Below are 20,531 nucleotides of genomic sequence, written 5' to 3'. Positions count from 1 at the left end.
ATGTAACAAAGGCAACCACAGAAAATGAACTGATTGGGGAGTAACCTGAAAAATTGCATCCCCACAAAGCATAGCACGGAACATAGCTATATATGCAATATGGGAATCCAAACAGCCAACAAAACTGAAAATCATGAACTGGATCAAGTACCTAAGAAGCCGCCGTGAAAGAGTAAAACCTCAACCTTGGAAGAAACAAAAACCCAACAAAATTTAAAAAAAAAAAAAAATCCCTCACCACTAGAGTTACATCAATTTCTGAGAAAATTGCTCGGGTGATCTAGTTTGGATATCTTTCGTGTATATATTTGTGAGGGCAAAAAGCAATAGCACGAACACAACTTGGGCACTCATGATTCCAAAATGGCTGATGCTGTTTCCGATTTCCATCCAGCTTCCTGTATTTCTAACCTATTGTCCATAAGAACATAAATCGCATCAGATTAAAGAAAGGATATGTTGCTTGAGTACAAAGGAAGACATACTTAAATAAAACTAAGAAACTAGCGATATGTTGCTTGAGTACACTCCGAATGGTGGTTGAGAATGAGGGTTAAGCTCTTTCATGTAACATAATCTCTTGATACGAAAACTAACATATTGTCCAATCTCAAGTGACTATATCAACGTAAGTCCATTTGTTACAAAAAATAGTAAAGGCAATTGTTTCTATCAAACAACAGCAATCATAGCATCCTTTGTGACGTGGGATATGAGATCTATTAAAAGAAATATTTTCAATTAAGAAAGAACGCTAATGAAAGACTATCAGGGACCATACCAGGAAGAAGAAATGGATCGTCATTACGTCTGAACACAATATAACGAGGAAATAGCATCCCAACCGTGGCACTCGAATTAACTTTGTTATAGCACTAAACGCACATCTGCATCCATGTGGAGAACAGGTACAACAAAAAGGCAAGCAGTTAATTATGCAGAGAGAGAACTCAATTGTATTAGATCAACAACTCAATTAGTTAGAAACGTAAACTTTGATGTTTGCAGATTGATATGTATCTCATTTATACAGTAGTTACCAAGAACACCAATCTATAACCCCAAAGGATTGGCAAAGTGGTCTTGGCTTTGCCAGCAACTCTTGGGGCCACCTCACTCCTACGCATAAGCGTGTGAAACAGTTGTGGGATGGGTTGTAGGGATTAGTCCGAGGTGCGCCCAAGCTGACCTGGGACACACTGCATTACCAAAAAAAAAAAAGAACACCAAGCTATATCTGCCAATAGAACTCTTTTCTCAGAAAGTGAAAAAACAAACTTAACGAGCCAGAAGCAGCAAAAGAAAAGAAAAAGAAAGAATGCAGGAAATATAACAACTTTTTATTTTTATTTTTTATGAATGATAAATTTTATTGAGAAGGCATCAAAGAATTTACAAAAGAACGCGAGGAACAATGCAGGAAATATAATATGAGAAGTTTAAATATGTAATATACTCTACAAAGAACGCCCCCACAACACACATACAAAGAGTTAGCAATAGGCAAGCTATAAAACAGTTTCGACAAAAACAGCAAGTGAGAAATCGTAAACTCTAGGCTAAAGCAGAAGGAAGACAGCAACTTCACTACAATAACATGAAAAACCACCAAAGCAGCTTTCCAACAAGCTTTGGAATGACTACATGAGTTGATTCGGAGAGTGATCCCGCTACATTTAGACACTTAACAGCTACAAAATCATGAATGTTGCGATATACTTACATGACAAGCATGAACGGGATAAACAATTTGAATATAAGTAGAGCTGCCATGAGAAATGGCTGCAATAAAAAGCAGACCAAATCAGTTTAGAGCCAAATATGCCAGAGGAAACAGGAAAAGTATCAAGAGATCTTGAACCATTTACTTACACTGAAGATGGTTATGAACCGATAGACAGATGAAATTTCGAAGCTTGCAATACTCGCAAAGTTACCGGTTCCAAAAAATGCAACATTAAATAAGACCATCTGAAACAGCAAAAAATGCATTAGAGAAATGTAGATGAGGAATCGTACAAACATTAGAGAAACAGCAAATATATATATATATATATATATATATATATATATATATATTCGTTACTTGATGACAGAAAACATAAGTAACAAAAATTTGTACGACTTACAAAGGTCAAAGGAATTCTCATGTCTGACAACTGCAAGCATCTATCACCACTATCCAGAATGATGTTATCTTCCCCAGCTTTGCTTAAAGTTGAAGACCTTTTCATCTTACTTATATAGAGAAGTGTGTTTTCATATAGTATCCATGCCATAAGCACAAGGCCAAGTGCAGCATAGAAAACGGCTTCATATCTGCATTTCAGCACAAATGAAAAGAGAAAAAGAACATCGAATATAACTGCACCTTAAGATTGGGCCATCCACAGAACTTCTCAATGATAGCATACTACAATGAGAGTAATTATAAGTGAGAGATACCCGATTGATAGAAGTAGGAAAGTGGGTGCAAAACCAAGAAATATTGAAGTCAGCCGGGACAAAAGGCCAGTCGATGAGAACAACGGGAGGACCATTGAGAAACCTACGGAAAAACAAAACAAATCAAACAATACCCACAGATTACCACACAGTATTAATACATGACATGACATACAGTAAAAAAGTATAGAGCGTATGAAAGGCATTGGGTAAAACTACCAACTGATATATGAAATATAACCAGCAGTCATAGGGTACTCAATGGAAGTCGTACTTTTATAATAGAAACTTGAGATGACTGGAATTCTGATTATGAATAACTGAATTTTCATTTTAGCAAACAAGAACAATAAACGGGTATGCTGTAAGGATGAGTGAGAGATGAAATCTCAACTAAAAAATTGTTCCAAGTATAACAGAATCAAAATAAGGAAGAAAGGAGGCAATAGCTCCGAACTTCATAGTAAAGCTTTGAACAGTGCAAACAAAAAGACCATGACTGGGAGGATGAAAAGTCATGTATACCAGCAATGGACCAGTTTATCAGTTGGTGTAATGCAAGAAGTTCTTGCTTTTCCGTTCGGTGAGATGTTGATAAGGGCACCATCACTGATGATAACCCAACCAAAAGAGCCTGAGTTCAACGAAGAAAAAAAAAGAATAGTGGTCAGATAAAGTTTGGTATAGACATTGAAACTTCCGCTTCCAACAAGAATTATGACATACTAAAGACCTGCAAGTAGAAGAGCATCGGAAACCTGGGTTTCTTTGCCTCATGATTAAGAAGACCATGCCAATACTTGTTCGCTTCAGCATGCAGGTCCACATAGGTTGCAAATCCTCCTATAATGATAATAATTGCTCCACTTGCCACCCTATGGGTAAATTAATTGAAAATGCATAAGTAGACCTAATAGGAGGTAATTATAGTAAACTTGAAATGAGCTAAAACTGTGATGTGTGCTGTATTTGTGATTTCAAATTTCCTCAAGGCGCCACATAGTACACTTAACCATAAAGCCACAAGATAGCAGCTGTTAAAGCATCAAACTCAATACCAATTGGCAAAGAGTTGAGAGGCCACCAGGCTCATATACTAGTTTTGGAGGAGATAATTAACCGATATGGGACAAACTCCAACAACAACTACCATATCATGCATCTCTAAATGTAGCAATTGAGTTCTAACATGTAACAAGTCCTTTAAGATGTAGATTTCTATGGCTTGATCGCCCACGATATTTTTGTCTTTTGTTATGGAAGGCAAAACCAAACCAAACCAAACCAAACCGAGCCTTACGTCCCAATCACTTGGGGTCGGCTACATGAATCCGTTTCCTCCATTGAGCACCGTTTCCCAGTGACAATTAAGTTAGTAACATGAAACACTTATTACTTGAGCAACCGGAAAACTGAAGCAAAATTTCATGTGCTCCAACATGATCAAACCCAACCAAGATGGTGTACTCCTAGGTCAGCCGAACTATTATACAAATGTTCAGAGTAGGCCACAGTAGCTCAAAATAGCTTTCAGAAACCCAGGGTGGAGCTGTTTACAAGCTAGTGGGCGCACTATACGGTCGATATTTGCTCATTGATGTCACCCTAAAATCTCACTTTAAGGAAGACTGAATTTTTCTTCATTAGTGAACATAGATGGTTTGTGGGACTAAATTAGGGTTAAGGGATGATGAAAGTTTTGGGATTATGAACGAATTAAATTTATCAAAGTTTATAAATGTTTTTAGAGATGATGAATGTTTTGGGATGATGAAACTTGGAATAACTTGTACAATGTGTGGAGGGAGGGATATACAGTGGCTGAGAAAGAGAATTGAGTGCCAGAGATATCCGATAGCAGTGGCTAATAAAATCAGGGATGAGGGGTTTCTATTAGTCATCCATTGTCTGGGGTTATTATTAGTCCGTTCGGTGATACTATCCAAATTGGATGCAATTACCCATACCAACAAACCAGGTATTCAATATCACTCATTTGGTGAGATTGGTTGTCCAATGTATGCGCACTCCCTTTCCACTTTTCTTGCATTTAAAAGTGAGAAATGCATGCAATCCAATGCTCTGATACGTCAATCAAAGTTATCAAAGAATGCATAACCAGGAAAACATAAAAACGAAATCCAGATAATGAAAGCACATAGGCAGATTCAAGGTGACTTACACCAGTAGAGTATTGTCGGGAATCTCTGCGGGCAACAAAGTAAAAGTAGACAAGAACCAGCATGAAAACCATACATAGATTGGGATCCCAGATTTCCATGATATTGAATAATAAAGATGAACTGCAGCGAAGACGCCCACAATCAAGAAACACCAAGTATAGAGCTTCCTCTCAGTGAAGCTATGCACCTGATAAGGTACCAAATAAAATGACAAAGAATGTAGTTCAGATTTCCAGACTATCAATTTCTACTGGTCATTATGTGGAAATTGGACCATATATGTGTCAGTCAGCCATACCAAAAATTCAAGAATCACTAAGGATACAGCACAAGTGGCTACAAGTTTAGTGATGTAAATAGATTGTCTCTCAAGTAAATCCCTCCACAATGCTTTTAGAAACTGAAGTTCACTAAATATTCGGGTCCAGAGAAATCCTGTCATTGCAGCGTACGCATGATAAAGCAGAGGAGAGTGCTCCAAAAGCAGCAGGATACAAGTACATCCCATGAGCAGATATCCACAGAGATGCACCTTCAAAGCAAACAAGAAACGTTCAGAACACGTGAAAATTAGGGCAGAATAAAGTGCTAACTGATATTGCACAAAATTTGAGAATTAAAGGAATGAAAGGAAGTAATGGAAAGGCTGATTCCCATGACTCGTATCCGCACCCTGAAGGGGGTAGACAAAGTCACATTCATCCGTGAAAGATAGTAGTATCTGTATGCTATCCTAGTTTTCATGCAGCTATAATGTAGGCTTTGGCCTTCCTTCCTCACCAAAACATACCAATCAGATTTCCGCAGCAAGAGAGATATCTGTGACATGTTCTTGAAATGACGACGAGTAAACACACTAAAAACACAAGGCAGAAAGGAAGCATCTTGTGCAATTTTAAGGGCTCCAAGATGAAAAGATCATCTACACTTAACTTCCTTGTCTCTATCCTCCCTAATTTCCCTCTATTGCTCATAAGTAACAGTTTAAAATGATAAGAGAATATAAATGATTACCATCCCACTATTGTTTCTCAGCTGAAGTGTTTGCTCCTTTGTAGGAAGTTTTCCCGGAAAAGCAGTATAAGATTGCAGCACGTGGAGAATAAGATAAATCATCCAACCCGTGTAGCCGAGAGTAACCACAGTCATCAGCATCAACCAATCATAAGTTTGAAAATAATTTAGTCCTTTCAGTGCCAAGCTCCTGAGGCTTTGTGACAGCTTCATTGCAGCTCCATAGTCTCTCACCGATATCAGATGTTCAATTTGATCCAAAACTAAAGAATAACTAGCCAATGGTTTGAAAGGCTTGAAACGCAATGAACTTGACTGCTTTAATACTGAGTTTTGTCAAGAAAAATGGATATTTAAAGCAAAGTCGTTGCTTTTCTACCTTCTGGGATACAAACAAAAAGAACAAAAAAAAGAGCGCTGTTCTAAAAATCGCTAGGCGCTAGTTGGGCGGAAAAGGAGCGCCTAGCTCCTAGGCGCCGACTAGTCGGCCACCTAGCGCCTAGGCGGGGACTAGGCACCCGACTAGTCGGTTGTCTAATCTAGGCATTGGACCACCGCCTAGCGCCTAGGTGGGGACTAATCGGCCTAGGCGGCCGCCTTTTAGACCGCTGAAAAAGAGTAAAAGGTCCAATACAAATACCGTGAACATGCTACAAAGTAACAGAGTTCACATGCCAGGTAAACAGTCAGCAAAGCAGAAAATGGCAGAGAATATCAAACAACAAAGAAACGAAAATGTGTACTGACTGACATTACGAATCCAAGATGATTGTGACTGCCCCATTCAGAAAGAATATCAGTTTACTAAATTACTTCTCTCTTGAGTTTTGTGATGGCAAAAAGTCAATATTTGGTTTAACTGGCATCAAATGTTACGTGCAAAAAACTTAAAGAAAGTAACACTAAACAACCCACAGAAATAAAATACTATGAATACGCATGAACAAAAACGGATACATGACTTCCGAAGATACTGGTTGAGGATTTGCTTCGTATTAGCTAATACAGCTTCAACTTCTTCTGCCTGGATAGAAAATTAAACAAAAAAACCCACTCACTTTTGCACCCAACATAATGTCAACTTGAATAGATTGAACAAAGGAGATTTAAGTAGAACATGTCAAACCCAAAACATAACACAATCATCCTTCAGTATAAAACAAGTAATTGAGTCTAACAGTGTGACATACAACTCACCTCATTTAGTTTAACATAATTGAGGGGCAAATTTCCAACCGAGTTGACAGGACATGGAAGGCCAAGAAGAGTTGACTGCCGAAATTCAATTAGCGCATTAGAAACCATAGCTGAAGAGATGCTTCAAATGACATAAGGAGGCTAAAAACAGAGAATTCCTGAGAGAAGCAAGTTGTTCAACCATTAGTGGTGCAATATCAGCTTGGTTAACATCCACCCTCTCTATGCCATCAAGGCCCCATTCTATAGGCGTTGGCATGTCATGCACATGTTCGTCAATAAAGCGATCACCCAAATCAGAATGCTTGTTGCTGGACATTGGCATTGGATTTCTAACACCTGCTCCCCAAGCAACAAGGGGAGTATCAGTGTTTGAATGATGCCCATCTCCATGACTTCCTATCAGTAAAACCACAATTATCAGCATCTTAGTTGCAATGAATACCTAAGTTAACCAAACTAGAAGAGACAAAACAAACAAAAAACACATCTCAAGCTTCAGTACTTTCAGCATCATTCACATTCAAGGCCCACGAACCTCACCACCAAGATAAATTTAGCGGGAACATAATCTTTATCTGGGAGCTTCAGTTGTTACTCAAAACATTGACATACTTATCAAGACTTTGAATTTGTTTTTTTAATGGAAAAAGGGTTTTTCTCATGACTAATTGTGATTGACATTCTAAGGACTAAGCAACTAAACTAGCTCACAGTAGTTAAACTAAGGAACTAAATTAGCTTAAAGGACTAAGCAACTAAACTAGCTCACAGTAGTTAAACCAAGGAACTAAATTAGCTTAATAGTACTTAAACCACAACTTAATGAGTCAGAGTGATTAAGTTTATTTCCTTCCAGCCCCTATTTTGTCTAGTCAACAAGTCATTTTCAATATGTTATGGAAGTAAACACAATCTAAATCTGGTTAGCACAGGATTTTGACCTTAAAGCACATTCATCACAATCTTTTAGCTGGTTATGTAAAACAAAGTTGCATATGCTTCGCATAGAGAGTCTATATTTTTCAGTAAACAAAGGTGCATATGCTTCACGTAGAGAGTCTATATTTTCAGTTTGCAGTGTAGCAAAGAGACACCAACCATTCAAAAGGCTCAAACATTTTCCTACCTTTGTCGCTCATCCCATGATCAGCTGTAAATATATATGCTGTCCGGTTGTCATTGAAATAACTTTCAAGAACATCATAAACGCTCTCAGCAATACGGTCAACAACCTTAACATTGTTAAGATAGATAGATGAATAGGGCCGATGCGCATGACCATTTGAATCACAACCAAGTAGGTGTAGAAATATAACAAGATTATCCTGTAGAAGTAGCTGTTTCAGTTTTGGATCTTCATTGGACCTATTCAAGAGGCTCTGAAATTGATCAAATGACCACTCATCCAGAAAAGATGCATCTGCATGAACAGTAGGCATAAAATAAAGCATGAACTAGAGTCAGACTGTCGAAGGTCAATGGATCGTGCGTTAAGAATGGAATGCAAACAGAGTAGTGGTTTCTACAACAGTATAAGTTAAATTTTGTAGCAGAAAAACTATGAAAGGGCATTAGCATGTCTTTCATTAAGAGGGCCAAATGTACAATTATGATCTAGTTTCCGCATGCCAATCCATGTCAAAGGCTAAATTATCTGGAAGAATAGCCTGCTTCTCATGCCCAAGGACACTGACACATAGCTATCTAGATAGATAGAGGTATTTTGTAATTCTTCACTTTTCCTCTCAGTACTATGTATGGTGTTACAAAGTAACCTCGATCATTTGATGCATAATATGGGAGAGTTATGCTGATTTACATGTTGAAATTAATTGTCAGGCATGCCTGTTGAGTACAGTCCAGCTTAGCATGCCAAACAAATATCCCAAACTTTTAAGTGTTGAGTGTTAGACATGCCTGTTGGGTGCAGTCCAGCTTGACGTAGAGGTTCTTTTGTCACTTTCTGCTTAAAGTATACAGGTTATTCACTGACACCTTCTTTTATCTCAATTTGGTACACTGATCAAAGCTAGAAGGAAACTTCAACAATGATAACCGAGAAATAGTCAAACCCACACAAAAATCGAGTTCAGAGATTGAAACAAACCAGTTGCAAAATCCTCAAACTCATGTGGATATGAATTCCATGTGCTATGTGGCAACGCACTGCAGAATATGGGGATTATATCCGGACTACCAAAAGCAAATGTATGCCGGCTTCGGTTGAACACTGAATCAAACTCCACAGGATTTGCCTTCCACCCTAGACATATAATTAGGGAGCAGAGCAAACACTCTTATCAGGAATGCATGTCACGAGTGGTGAGTTATACAAGTTAACAACAATGAAACATTCGAACTGGTCCTGTTACATCATACATCTAAGTTAAAAAATATAACAGGAAAAAAGTAGATAAGTCTTAAGACTCTTACCTTTTGTAACTGCACTAGGATCCTCATAGAAACCAGCAATTATGGAAACATGTCCTGGCCTTGATTCTGTTGGAGGACGAGCATGGGATACTCCCCATCGGCCTTGTCCTTTGATTATACTTCTCAGAAATGGTGCTCTGTAACTTCCTTCTGAATCCGGTTCAAAAAACTTGTCTGCTCTTAAACCATCAGCTGCAATTACGAATTACAGTGTCCCACAAAACGCGTTGCACATCATCCAATTCCTCGTATAAAAAACGAAAGAAAGCATTCTAGCTATATGGGAGGTTTAGATGTCCACATTTCAAAACACAATTTGTGTCCGAGACAGAACATATAAACTCCAACGATACCTCAGCAATTGGAGATCATAAAACCATGCCAACTATTGCAGTGGGTGTGCTCCATTGTGTCATTTAACAATGGAGGAGTGCATCGAAAAGCAAAAAAGAACTGGCCTATATGCCATAACTATGTACCAAGATAAACATATCGCACCTCCTTAATTATAATGCCCAACTAGATATATCAGACATTCTTTCATTCGACGTGCCAAATGGAAGGACAAAATTTTAGCTATTTGAGAAGTTACATGTCCACAATTCAAACCAGGTATTAGATTTCGTATCAGAGAGTTAGCACACATAAGCCCAAAGGCCCCAACAGCAATTGGAGATAAAATCAAGTAAATTATTCAAGTGGGTCATCTTCATTGGTCCCAATAGGCAACCAATTAAACTGAAACCCTGAAAAGAAAATGGACTATATCTACATACTACCTCTCTCCCAAAAAAAGATTGTCCATCTGCAAAACAAGAACTTAAAGGTAAAACATTTTTGTAAAAAAAAATTTAAACTTTTCGCCGCTAGTTCCTAAATATCAATGAGTTTTTAAAGTTCTCTTTTTTCAGATCAGACAATCTTTTTATGGGGACAGAGGAACAAAACAAGCTAAAGAAACGCAGAGGAAGGGTGATGGATTTGGGAATCAACTGAGGGCTACAATAAACACCTCTATTTTCTTGTGCACTCCTTGAATTGCCTTAAATTCACAACATTTCCTTAACAATATATAGCATTAGTCTTGAATTCATAACTTTTGCATATCAATTCATAAAATTTGGATATTCCTAACATCTCTATGTTATGAATTTTTGCCTTGATGTTATGAATTTCTTTGCAAATGTTATGAATCTTGAACCAGTGTTAAAAATTTCAAGAATGGTATGGGGCTAGAGTGGGTAGAAGAAGTCGGAAGCTTTGGATTATGATCCCGCTTTGCTTGATGTGGTTAATCTGGAGAAAGAGGAATCAAAGATATTTGACGGAAGCATTTCTTTTTTATTCCTTCCTTTCTTTTGTAAATGGGTGGCATCCCTCTATGCTCTTTCAACAAAATTTACTACTTATAAAATAAATGTTACGAATTTCATACAAAATGTTCTGATTTTCACTACAAAATGTTATGATCCAATGGGTGCATCCCTTGCACACCCAAAAATCAAAATAGGGCAATGCATTGTAACCTTTCCCTCAACTGAGACAAATCATCGAACACTTAGTGGGTGCTTACAAATGAGGAGGACGAGGCGCTTAGCAGGGGCTTGGAAGCGAGGAGGAACTGGTTCCATGCCGTGGACAATCGGGGACTTGAAGTAGATGTCGAAAATGCTGAGCATGTACACTGCGTGGAGTACTACGCCGAGAACAACAAGCCATGTCTCTCTCCTCTTCAACCACTTGCTTCTTCTTTCGGTGGAACCAGATGATTTGGTTGCTGCGCCGGCGCCGGCGTCGTCTCTGATTCCCAAGATCCCATCGCCTCCCATGTTTCTGGGTCTCTGTTTCGGGAAACAAACAAACTGCTTGAGTTTTCTGAAGAAAGTGAAGTTTGGTAAACGGATCTTGAACGGTTAGAAAACGGGTCTTTGAGAATCCGGACCAATCAAAGGAAGCTGTCTTTTTCTTTTTTTCCCTCTTTTTCTCTTTCTTTGTCTCTCCTCCTAGGAGAAAATTTTCAGTTTCTGGTCGTACATCTGATCCGTCTATTGCATTTTTTAATGATTCGGATTTGGGAAGAAAAAGAAAGAAAGAAAGAGTGTTGGGATGAGAAGAGAAAATGTTTCAATCCGAGCCATCCAAAGAAAGTGTTGAGGTGAAAAGAGAAAATGTTTCAATCCGAGCCTTCCAAAAGTGTATTGGACGGCTCGAATGTGCTGAGCGAGTATCACGTGGGATATACCCACCCAGCACCAAAAAATTTCTCCCTTCCTAGCGTCCAGCCTAGATTTTAAGAGAGATGTTGGAAAAGCAGTTAAACAAATGGTATCAAAGCCCGAAAGTTATGGGTTCGAACTGCAGGAGGGTCATCGTGAGGGAGATTGTTATACCTAGATTGTCCTATGAATTTAGTTACACAATACCACCATTGCGACCGTTTTAAAAACATACTTGTGGGTGTACCGTTGAATATACCATAAAAAGACTTCGTTAAGACCCCTCCTAACAGCATTGATTTCAAGAGAGAGAATCAAAAAGTGATCCGGCAAAAATAAAAAGATGATTTTACATCTTTTCCTCTTTCCCAATTTGTTTTCTTTCATCATTTCTCTCGCTTTCTTCAATCTTGGCTCAAACATTCACTGCCATGAGAATTTTGGTTCACACCAAAGAACTAGATTAATTTGAGATTCATTTATTTCATTACTGTAACAAAGAAACTGTGAGGGAATCCAACTCACATACCAACTAAGCAGAGACGGAGAGAGGTGTGGGCATATGGTGGCCAAGGCCTCCGCGCGGTCTTGAGTTTTTTTTTTTATTTTTAAATATTAATATTATTTATTTTTGTTTGTTGAGAATATCTAAGTATTATATTTTGTATAGAGTGTTATTTAGACATAAAATGTGTTCGTTTTTTGTCTCAAAACCTAATTTCTCTCCCTGTGCGCGGTCTTTCTTAAGTTTTTTCTTTAATTATTGATTTCATTTCTTTTTCTATCTCTCTCTACTTACTATCCAAAAAAATTCCCTTCAAAATCTAAACCAAACAAACTATTAGATTCCCGAACCTTCCAATTTCAAAATCTTGTTCGTAGGTCGGCTCCCGTGTTTACAAAATCCTGGTTCCGTCCCTGCAACTAAGGTTCATAAGTCATTGTAACAGCTTATGAATGACATGTAGTAACAGCTGCACATCAAAAGAAATGAAACATGCGACGAGCCACTAAAAACAATGCGAGAAGCTCAGATAAACTCGTTGAAGGTGACAAAGAACAAAATGCAAACACCCACAAATCCAATCACCATTGATTGAAATGAAGCAAGTCCAGTTGGTGCCCCAGATACAACAACCGGTGCAGACCGTGTAGCCTGGGCAGGCTGGCAGGGGAAGCTACTTGTCTGTGTGCTGTGACTGCTGAAACATTAGAAGGAAAAGCGAAACGGCAGTAATAGCAGCATGGCCTTTTGGAAACACATGCTTTGTGCTTTATTATCAGAGCCGGGATTTGGTTAAAAGGGTCACTAACATTGTCATGTCCATGGCTTTTCTCTCTATATCAGAACAGGCAGCAGGGCCAGCTTTGAGATTGACGGAGCCTAAAGCGAACTTTTTGAATGAGGCCCTAAAATCTCAATATACTTTGCATGGTTGAAAATAGTTCCGGAAGAAAACCTTCATAACGAAGTCATTACAAGCATTTGAGAGCATAAATGCCCAAAATCAACAACTATTACAATATCCCAAAAACTATCATATGAACTGTTGGAGCTTCAAATGGCATCATTCCGCCCACCTCTCAACAGCTACAACAACGTACTTTTTGCCGAGAGAGTTCACGGCCACTTAGCCGATCCACATTTGCTATGCTCTAGCCCTTTGTTCTACCAAAAGGTGCTACTTATAAATACAACCTCTCACATACATGTGGGGCCCTCATGCACTAGTATGTGTGGACCATACATGTATGTGAGAGGTTGTGTTTGGATTGTTGTGTTCCTAGCGGGGTTTTTTTTTTTTGTTTTACGGGAGAGAAAACGATCCCGTGCTGCTTGTATCCGGCTCTCATAGTCATCAGGAGGCCTGGCAACACCGACTTCTTTCTCTGGCAAACTCGGATTTTCTCCCTTGGTTTGCTCTTCGGACCGAACAGACCCACCACTGAGTTTGTTGATGTTTAGTTTCTCAAGCTTCTTTAAGATGGGCATGACCCATTGCCTCTCTACCGTGCACAGATCCCGCAGAAATGGACGCGAGGTAGAAATAAGTTCATGGTAGACGACATAATTCGGGAGCATTCCCTCTTCATCTGTTTTCAACACAGAGGACGGATGCATCTGAACCAGTTGGGGCTTAAAACCAAGAGTCCAGAAACCATTGTGACGCATCATTCTCTCAGCAAGCTGGTTTGCATAGGCCATGCACAAACACTTCCTTAAGTTCCTATCATCCTCTTAGCTTTCTTTCCGTCGTCCATTTGTTCGTACGTCTAAGGACCCTTTCACTATCTTCTGCATTATTTGAGATAACTGTTTCCTGACTTCCTAGACAACTTCATACCTCGCGTCTGTAAGTTGTTATCTTTGCACCACTCCACATCGTAGTTTGCCTGATCCCAAAGCTCATATATCTGAAGCAACTGGATGTGATCATCCCAACCAGAACCATCAGGAAGGTCGGAAGGTTCGCACTTCCTCTTCTTGTCAGTGCTCTTGCTTCGACCAGGAAGCAACGAGGTTTCGGCTGATAGCATAGCAGCAACAGTTAAAGCTTAGGATAAGCAACCATACTCATTTGCCTCGATTAGGGTTCTTGAGAGTGAAGGTTCCAAAGGTAGCTCTGCCATCGTCTGTCCAATACTTGTAATTGATCCATTCTCATCGATAGCATCAATAAGATACAGTTGCTTAAGAGCATCTTCTAACGACTCAGTCGAAGGAGGATCGAGAAAATCGAATTTGAGAATATCGATATCAGGGAGGTCCAATGACTTCAAGTAAAGAACAGTACTTCCAGCGAGACAAGACTGCTGTATTTCAGGGACCGTTGCACCCATTAAACCTTCACTATAAACTGCGGACGAGTATAAACGGTTGCACTTCCCTGGACGCGTTCTTCCAGCTCGTCCTGCACGTTGATCAGCTTGCACCCAGCTTGCACCCTGCTTATTTGGACCACGTCGAGGGAATGCATGCCGGTAGATGGGTTGTATTGTCGTTGCTTCACGTAACCTGAATCAATAACATACACGACGCCATCAACGGTCAAAGATGTTTCAGCAATGTTCGTAGCAACGATAAATCGCCTGCAATTCGGAGGCGGAGGAACGAATACACGGACCTGCAACTCAGGTGGCAAAGTTCCATGAAGAGGAAGAATTTCAGCATCCATGCAAGACCCTTTCTCCAGGGTTTGAACTCTCTCCTCCAACTTCTTGACCAACTTCTCTATGTCGTCCTGTCCGGTCATGAATATCAAGATATCGCCTTCGGGTTCCCAAACATGTATATCAATGGCCGTTTTCAAAGAAGATTCAAGATAACTTGCCGGGCGTTCTGGGCTGTAGCGCATCTCGATGGGGAATAACTCTTCCCGGGAACATTGAGTACAGGGCAATCGGAGAAGAATCTCGACACTTTTTCGGCATCAAGAGTAGCCGAAGTGATCAAAACCTTGAGATTCAACGAACGCGTTTTAATCAACCGTTTCTTCAGCCCAGCAATATATCCGTGTTTAGACTTCTTTCATGAGCTTCGTCCAATATGATGGCGGAATACCGGTTGAGCTCGGGGTTCGAAAGGCATTCGCGGAGAAGAACGCCGTCGGTGAGATACTTGATACACGTCTTCTCCGAAGTCCTATATTCGAATCGAATCGCGTAGCCCACTTCCTCCCCGAACCGCACTTCAAGCTCCTCTGCAACACGTCTGGACACGGAAACCGCGGCTACTCGACGAGGCTGCGTAACGGCGATGGTTCGACCGGATTTGGTGTAGCCCCTTTTGTGGAGTATTTGCGAGAGCTGAGTGCTCTTTAGTCTTTCCCGAACCAGTTTCTCCAATGATTACCACCACAGGGTTCCGCTCCACTGTCTCCACGATTCGCTCTTCGAATTGCAGGATTGGGAGATTGGCCATTGGATCAATCGGATCTGAGGTTGGAGATGAAAACCACGCTATTCTAGAGTTGTGAGTTTGTAACATCCAACTTAAGTTTTAAGATTGTTATGTGCATTTTCAGATTTCAGTTGTGCTTTTTGTTTACTATGGGTTTGAGCTGGGGTCCGTTAAGAGAACCTAGATTGGTTTCTAATCTAGGCGTTTTGTCGGTCCTGCTTGCAGGGGGTGCCTATGTCGAAGTCTTGGTAGTTTTGGTTCTTTTTTGTATCATTTGATGGAATCTGTATTGCTTTCAGGCTTTGGAATGAAATTGACAGTTTCAAAAAACAAAAAAAAAGTTTGTAACATCCAACTCAAAACCAATTCTATGTTTGGATGTTATATTAACCAAGGTGGGACAAGTTCCAACACTCCTCAGGCACGTGCAGCCCCCTGACTCATACGTGGTGAGGTAAACAAACGCTTACGCAGCGTTGTAGCGGAAGAAAGACTAGATATTGTTCTAGTAGACGATTGGGTTCTAGTAGAAGATTGGGTTCAATATATCGTTCTAAGAAACGGGCTCTTGAATCCACAAGAAAGAGATAACCCCCTTGAGTACAAGAAAAATAGAGAGAACTCTAATTTTTATTGAATGATTGGATAAAACATGCTTTGCCCTTAGGCTTACAACCCTATATGTAAGCAGAGAAATCCTAATTTAGGTAGGAATCAAACTAATTTCTTGCTAATCAAGAAATTATAAACAAGGAAAATAAAATAAAATAAAATAAAAGACTAATAAAATCTTAAAATGAAAAGAAAGAAAATTCTTCATTAAAATAAAATCGTAATTCTAAAAGGAACCAAACTAGGTAACTAGGTCACCTTGGATATAGCAACTGCTCTAGTGCATTTATGGTTATGGTTTCTATAAACATAGTGGCTAAATAATCTTTGCGTTTTACACATGCAAATATTGCATAATTATTTGGTTTACTGTAATTTTTTTTCCATCCTTTGTGTAAATAACTCAATATTGGTTCACACTGGTTCACACTCGATAACATCTTCACCATCTAGAGTAACGAGTCGGTGGTGAAGATCCATATTTACTATCATACATCAGAGCTAATTTTCATGAGCTTCTAGTGTGATAGCCATATGCTTAAGTCAAAACTTGGGATTGTAAGGCAAAAGACCAAACGACAGAAAGAGGAATGTGAATTGTGACAGGTTGTGGGTTGCTGCAGGCCTGGAGGCAATGCCAAAGAAACAAGGACAATGTGTGACATTGGATGCTTCTCAACTGTTAGTAGGTCAACTCTCTTGTTCAAATCAACAAAAGAGACAGTACTATTACAGAAGCAAATGAATACAAGAGAGAGGGAGGACAATGAGTCCATTAAAAAACACTGCTACAAAGAAAACATACACAAGACAAGTAAAAATACGTGTCACTCATCGCCCTCCAAATTTCGAAAATAAAAAATTATGAGTCTCGGTCCCTTTTTAGTAACTAGATGACCAGCTCAACTTACGTGCACATCGACTAATCTCAAGCTCTGAAGTTCGTGACCGAGCAAAGCTCTAGTGGCTCCAGGGGCCGAAAGAGTGTTTTGTTGACAGTGGGAGTGGAACCTACAAGTTTGGAGGTGTAAGCTTCTTGCTTGTTGATATGTTCCCACTCAACCAACCCCTTTGAGATAATTATGAGTCGTCTTAAAAGAGGGGAAGACATAAACCTATAAATATGTCAAAGGACAAAGTCTATGCCATAAAGAGCCATCACTCTCAAATTTATCCTCAGAAAATCTTAATATTATTTTGCCTTAAAATGAATCCAACCTACCTGATAACAGCTTGGTAGCAGTTTCAATATTATGGCCTTTTCAGTCCTTTGGACAATCAAAAATTTTGCTAGGAATAAGCAGCAAAGACATAAGAAGATGGTACTAACCCATGATTCCTTTTTCTATATTGAAGGTCTCTGCAGATCCCAATTGTTTTTAGGTTGCTGCTTTGTGTTAAGAATTAAGATAGTAGTTGATTAACTTGCTAGAGCCAAAAGGAAAATTTTCCATGAAAATGAAGATTTAATAAGCACAGGGCGAAAAAACTTTGCCATTCATATCAATGGAAAACAATTTATTCTCTTTCCATACACAAATTTGTGTCAGACTTATTACATTATTCAGCCGATGAAACAACGGCTTCGATCTTCTTGTTGAACTTCAAGGGCATTTAGGCCTGCCGCCAGTTGTGGTCATGTCAGTGTAGCACTTACCACACTTCTCGCGGTTTCCATAAGTTCCCGGTGGAACGCACTTGCATCGGTCACAACAGGTCATACAAGCCCTTAGGCAGACCTGCTTCCTTGAGTGTAATTTGCACCTTCCCACACAGAGGGGGTTGCATTCTGCACAAAACAGAAATTGACATGCAATGTCAACCACATATATAAGTATTTTGTAAAAATGTATTTTTTTCCTTTTTGTTTTAGGGTAAACATGAGCTACCTATTTGTGTCGGCTTCTTGGCTGGGGGAGGAGGAAGTACTGGTGGCTTGACAGAGGGAACTGGAGCTGGTGCCTTGGCTGGGAGTTTAGCTTGAGCCGGTGCTGGTGCCCCCACTGGGCTGTGAGATGGGCCTGATACCTAAATCAAGTTATCAAATTTGATGTTCAATCAATCTAGCTTAGTTTTCCAGACATAGCTTATTCAGCTGAATGTGGACTAACTTTTCCTAAACAGACCGTTTTTGTCTTTTTAAAACTTTTTCAGGGTTGGATAAAATATTTTAGAGTTCCGACTCATAAAGTTTTTGATCAAAAGCTTAAAAATGTTCACTGCAGAAGAAAATAATTCAACTACCATATCAAAATAGACCGTCAAGTGCCTAATTACTGAGTGATATCCTCCAAAAAGAGATGAAGTTAAAGTCAGCAACTTCTTAAGAATAGACCACTATAGTCCATTATTAAGAACTTTTGATAAGCCAGGTGTCCGGCCCGTTATTTAGAACTGTGCCCTGATTCATGTGATGGGAAGCTGAAACATCACCAAAAATATTTGCTGTATTGGTCATGTTTTAACCAAAGTTACCAGAAAAATCAATTTATTGAGCTATCAATTTTTTGTTACATGGATTGTTTAAAATGTATATATAAAGTACCCGCATTGGATACTCAACACTTGGATAAGGGAATGGGATCCGTGTCCAACAAGTTTAGTCAAACAATAACTTAGCGATCATATATCAAATTTCTCACGAGCTATGTATAAAAGTCTCACAATATGCATGGAAGGGTCTAAGACAACTAGAAAATAGAAATTGTGAATTAAAGATTTCAAATATTCCGGCTTGTCCCTTTATCCTTGAAATGAAAATTACATTAATCCAGTACTTAGACACGTATTTGCACCCGACATTTAACATAGAAGATAGCATATCTAGCAAGACAAAAAACGAAAAGAAGTCAGACACATATAGTTTCTAATATTACCTCTGTCAATGATTCCTCATCCTTCGATGAAGCCTAGGAAAGCAAACAACACATACAAAATTAGAAACTCATTGGAACAAGGGAAATAAGAATCTTTGCTTCAAATTGTTTGAGAGCATGATTGTGGAACCCAATGAAGATAGTTTTTCAAGTAATTAATTGCTCATTTCATTTTTAGTTTTAGTTTTCAGAAAAGTATACAAATAAGGGTTAAGAAAAGAGGCATTACCCTTGATGTAACCACAATAAGTAAAGCTAGCAGAAAGAGCATAGGTTTCAAACCCATTGCAAAAACAGTCAGTATTGAAGAAAAGAAGCAGAGAGGAGTTTTAAGTGTCTAAAGATGTATTCTTGGCTAGGAGATGATAGAAGTAGAATGAAGCTAATGGGGCTTTTATAGAGTCTGAGAGATGCACATCACTGTTCCCAACTTGGCCGTTTTTTGTCAAATCGAAAGCCAGATTCATTAACAGCCCCTTTGGATTGAGGGATTTCGTGAGAAAAGAAGAGAATAGCGAAGGGATTCTCTCCACTTTTTTTATTTTTTTTTGGATAAATAGGTGAGAAATGATGAGGAATGTGTGTAAATGGAAGGCTTATTTTGTTTCTCACCATTTCTCACAAAAAATGGATGAGATTTTGTGAGAGACCACAACCCTTTCTTTCTCATGAAATTGGACAATCCAGAGGCGCTGTAAGAACATAGAGAAGACATTAGTCAAGAATTAGCTGTGTGTGTCCCTGAGCTAACTCTGACTGTGAAGGGTTCAACCCACATGCCACAAGAACTGTGTCTGTCTAACTAATATTATCTCTACTCATCATATTTCTGTGTCTTCTAAACTAACATTATCTCTTCTCATCAGATTGTCTGTGTGCTGAGAATAGTTTATTAACTGGCACACCAGATCTATCTCAGGAACTTGGAGCTAAAGATGCATTTCAAGGCTTTCATCACTAACCTTACTTCCCAGTAACTATTGGGTTCTTTTGGGCTAGCTTGCATGCACCTTGACTAATTCCGGGACCTTGAAGTTGACGATCGGGAAAAAAAAACCCCGGTGGCTCCAAAGTTTGGAATGTTTGGCTTGTTAGGTTTGCAAGTTGCAATGAACTGGCTACAATAATAATTTGTTACCCATCAAAGGCCAGCAGTGCAAAATGGGTACTGGTCTAAGTTACAAATCCTAACACTGCAACTTGCCAAGAGCCTTCCACTACCTGTAGTTTAATACTATATACGCAGTGCCAGTAAGATCTTTCCCCCTATGGTCTCTTCACATGTGGTGTTTCCTTTTGCTAGCCTTAGTAAAAATACTCAAGGCAGTCAGATTTTGTGAGTTTATTTTTGGAAGAGAGGTTGATAATTTTGTTCATGAACTTGCTTGGTTTGTTGTATTAGGCTACCAATCTCGTATTCTATCAACCGGATAAGCTCTCCGCCATACCTCATCTCCATTTATGATTTGACATGGATGGATTTTTTTTTCTTTTCTTTCAGTATTCCTGCCTAGGTTCCCGGCTTTGGTTGCTTGGCTGGGATAGAACCAACGCCTAGTAAGCTGCGGCGATAGCCCCTTTACTATAAGCTTGCTGACTAGGGTTGGCAACTAAAGTCAGTCTTCGATACCCCATAACATGAAAAAACAAC

The 20,531-nt window shown here is 39.2% G+C and overlaps 3 protein-coding genes and 1 pseudogene across 3 annotated transcripts; all 4 read right to left on the bottom strand.

Moving 5' to 3' along the window:
• Positions 1-220: 220 nt before the first annotated feature.
• LOC131304027 (GPI ethanolamine phosphate transferase 1) lies at positions 221-11,213 on the bottom strand. Its single transcript, XM_058331122.1, has 18 exons — positions 10,849-11,213; positions 9,276-9,467; positions 8,950-9,105; positions 7,969-8,262; positions 7,021-7,238; positions 6,840-6,914; positions 6,600-6,666; positions 5,643-5,968; positions 4,927-5,160; positions 4,628-4,815; positions 3,179-3,320; positions 2,971-3,079; positions 2,446-2,548; positions 2,130-2,319; positions 1,873-1,971; positions 1,724-1,782; positions 782-887; positions 221-411 (listed from the first exon to the last, which is right to left on the bottom strand). The coding sequence occupies exons 1-18, from the start codon at positions 11,102-11,104 to the stop codon at positions 247-249; spliced, it is 2,979 nt and encodes a 992-aa protein (XP_058187105.1). The 5' UTR covers positions 11,105-11,213; the 3' UTR covers positions 221-246.
• Positions 11,214-12,521: 1,308 nt separating this feature from the next.
• Positions 12,522-13,833, bottom strand: LOC131304673 (probable pre-mRNA-splicing factor ATP-dependent RNA helicase DEAH4). Its single transcript, XM_058332008.1, has 3 exons — positions 13,292-13,833; positions 12,806-12,875; positions 12,522-12,693 (listed from the first exon to the last, which is right to left on the bottom strand). Exons 1-3 carry the CDS (start codon positions 13,695-13,697, stop codon positions 12,522-12,524), a joined length of 648 nt encoding a protein of 215 aa, XP_058187991.1. The 5' UTR covers positions 13,698-13,833.
• LOC131304028 (probable pre-mRNA-splicing factor ATP-dependent RNA helicase DEAH4) lies at positions 13,731-15,413 on the bottom strand (annotated as a pseudogene).
• A 2,094-nt stretch (positions 15,414-17,507) lies between these two features.
• LOC131304705 (gibberellin-regulated protein 14-like) lies at positions 17,508-19,478 on the bottom strand. The gene is made up of 4 exons (XM_058332044.1): positions 19,110-19,478; positions 18,881-18,913; positions 17,894-18,032; positions 17,508-17,793 (listed from the first exon to the last, which is right to left on the bottom strand). Exons 1-4 carry the CDS (start codon positions 19,164-19,166, stop codon positions 17,609-17,611), a joined length of 414 nt encoding a protein of 137 aa, XP_058188027.1. The 5' UTR covers positions 19,167-19,478; the 3' UTR covers positions 17,508-17,608.
• Positions 19,479-20,531: the final 1,053 nt, after the last annotated feature.

This window comes from Rhododendron vialii, chromosome 10a, assembly GCF_030253575.1.
Source record: "Rhododendron vialii isolate Sample 1 chromosome 10a, ASM3025357v1".
NCBI lineage: Eukaryota > Viridiplantae > Streptophyta > Magnoliopsida > Ericales > Ericaceae > Rhododendron > Rhododendron vialii.
The sequence above is the reverse complement of the archived record's forward strand: the minus strand, read 5'-3'. Positions and strand labels throughout refer to the sequence as shown.

Coding starts and splice junctions, on each gene's coding strand:
- LOC131304705 (XM_058332044.1), bottom strand. CDS start 19,166: ATGGGTTTGAAACCTATGCTCTTTCTGCTAGCTTTACTTATTGTGGTT. Junction 18,914..19,109: donor TTATTGTGGTTACATCAAGG/GTAATGCCTCTT, acceptor TTGCTTTCCTAG/GCTTCATCGAAGGATGAGGA. Junction 17,794..17,893: donor CAAGAAGCCGACACAAATAG/GTAGCTCATGTT, acceptor TGTTTTGTGCAG/AATGCAACCCCCTCTGTGTG.
- LOC131304673 (XM_058332008.1), bottom strand. CDS start 13,697: ATGGCCTATGCAAACCAGCTTGCTGAGAGAATGATGCGTCACAATGGT. Junction 12,876..13,291: donor TCTCTCCCGTAAAACAAAAA/AAAAAAACCCCG, acceptor AGTTCGCTTTAG/GCTCCGTCAATCTCAAAGCT. Junction 12,694..12,805: donor AAAGCCATGGACATGACAAT/GTTAGTGACCCT, acceptor CTAATGTTTCAG/CAGTCACAGCACACAGACAA.
- LOC131304027 (XM_058331122.1), bottom strand. CDS start 11,104: ATGGGAGGCGATGGGATCTTGGGAATCAGAGACGACGCCGGCGCCGGC. Junction 7,239..7,968: donor TCATGGGATGAGCGACAAAG/GTAGGAAAATGT, acceptor TTTTACTGATAG/GAAGTCATGGAGATGGGCAT. Junction 6,667..6,839: donor ATTATGTTAAACTAAATGAG/GTGAGTTGTATG, acceptor TTTTCTATCCAG/GCAGAAGAAGTTGAAGCTGT.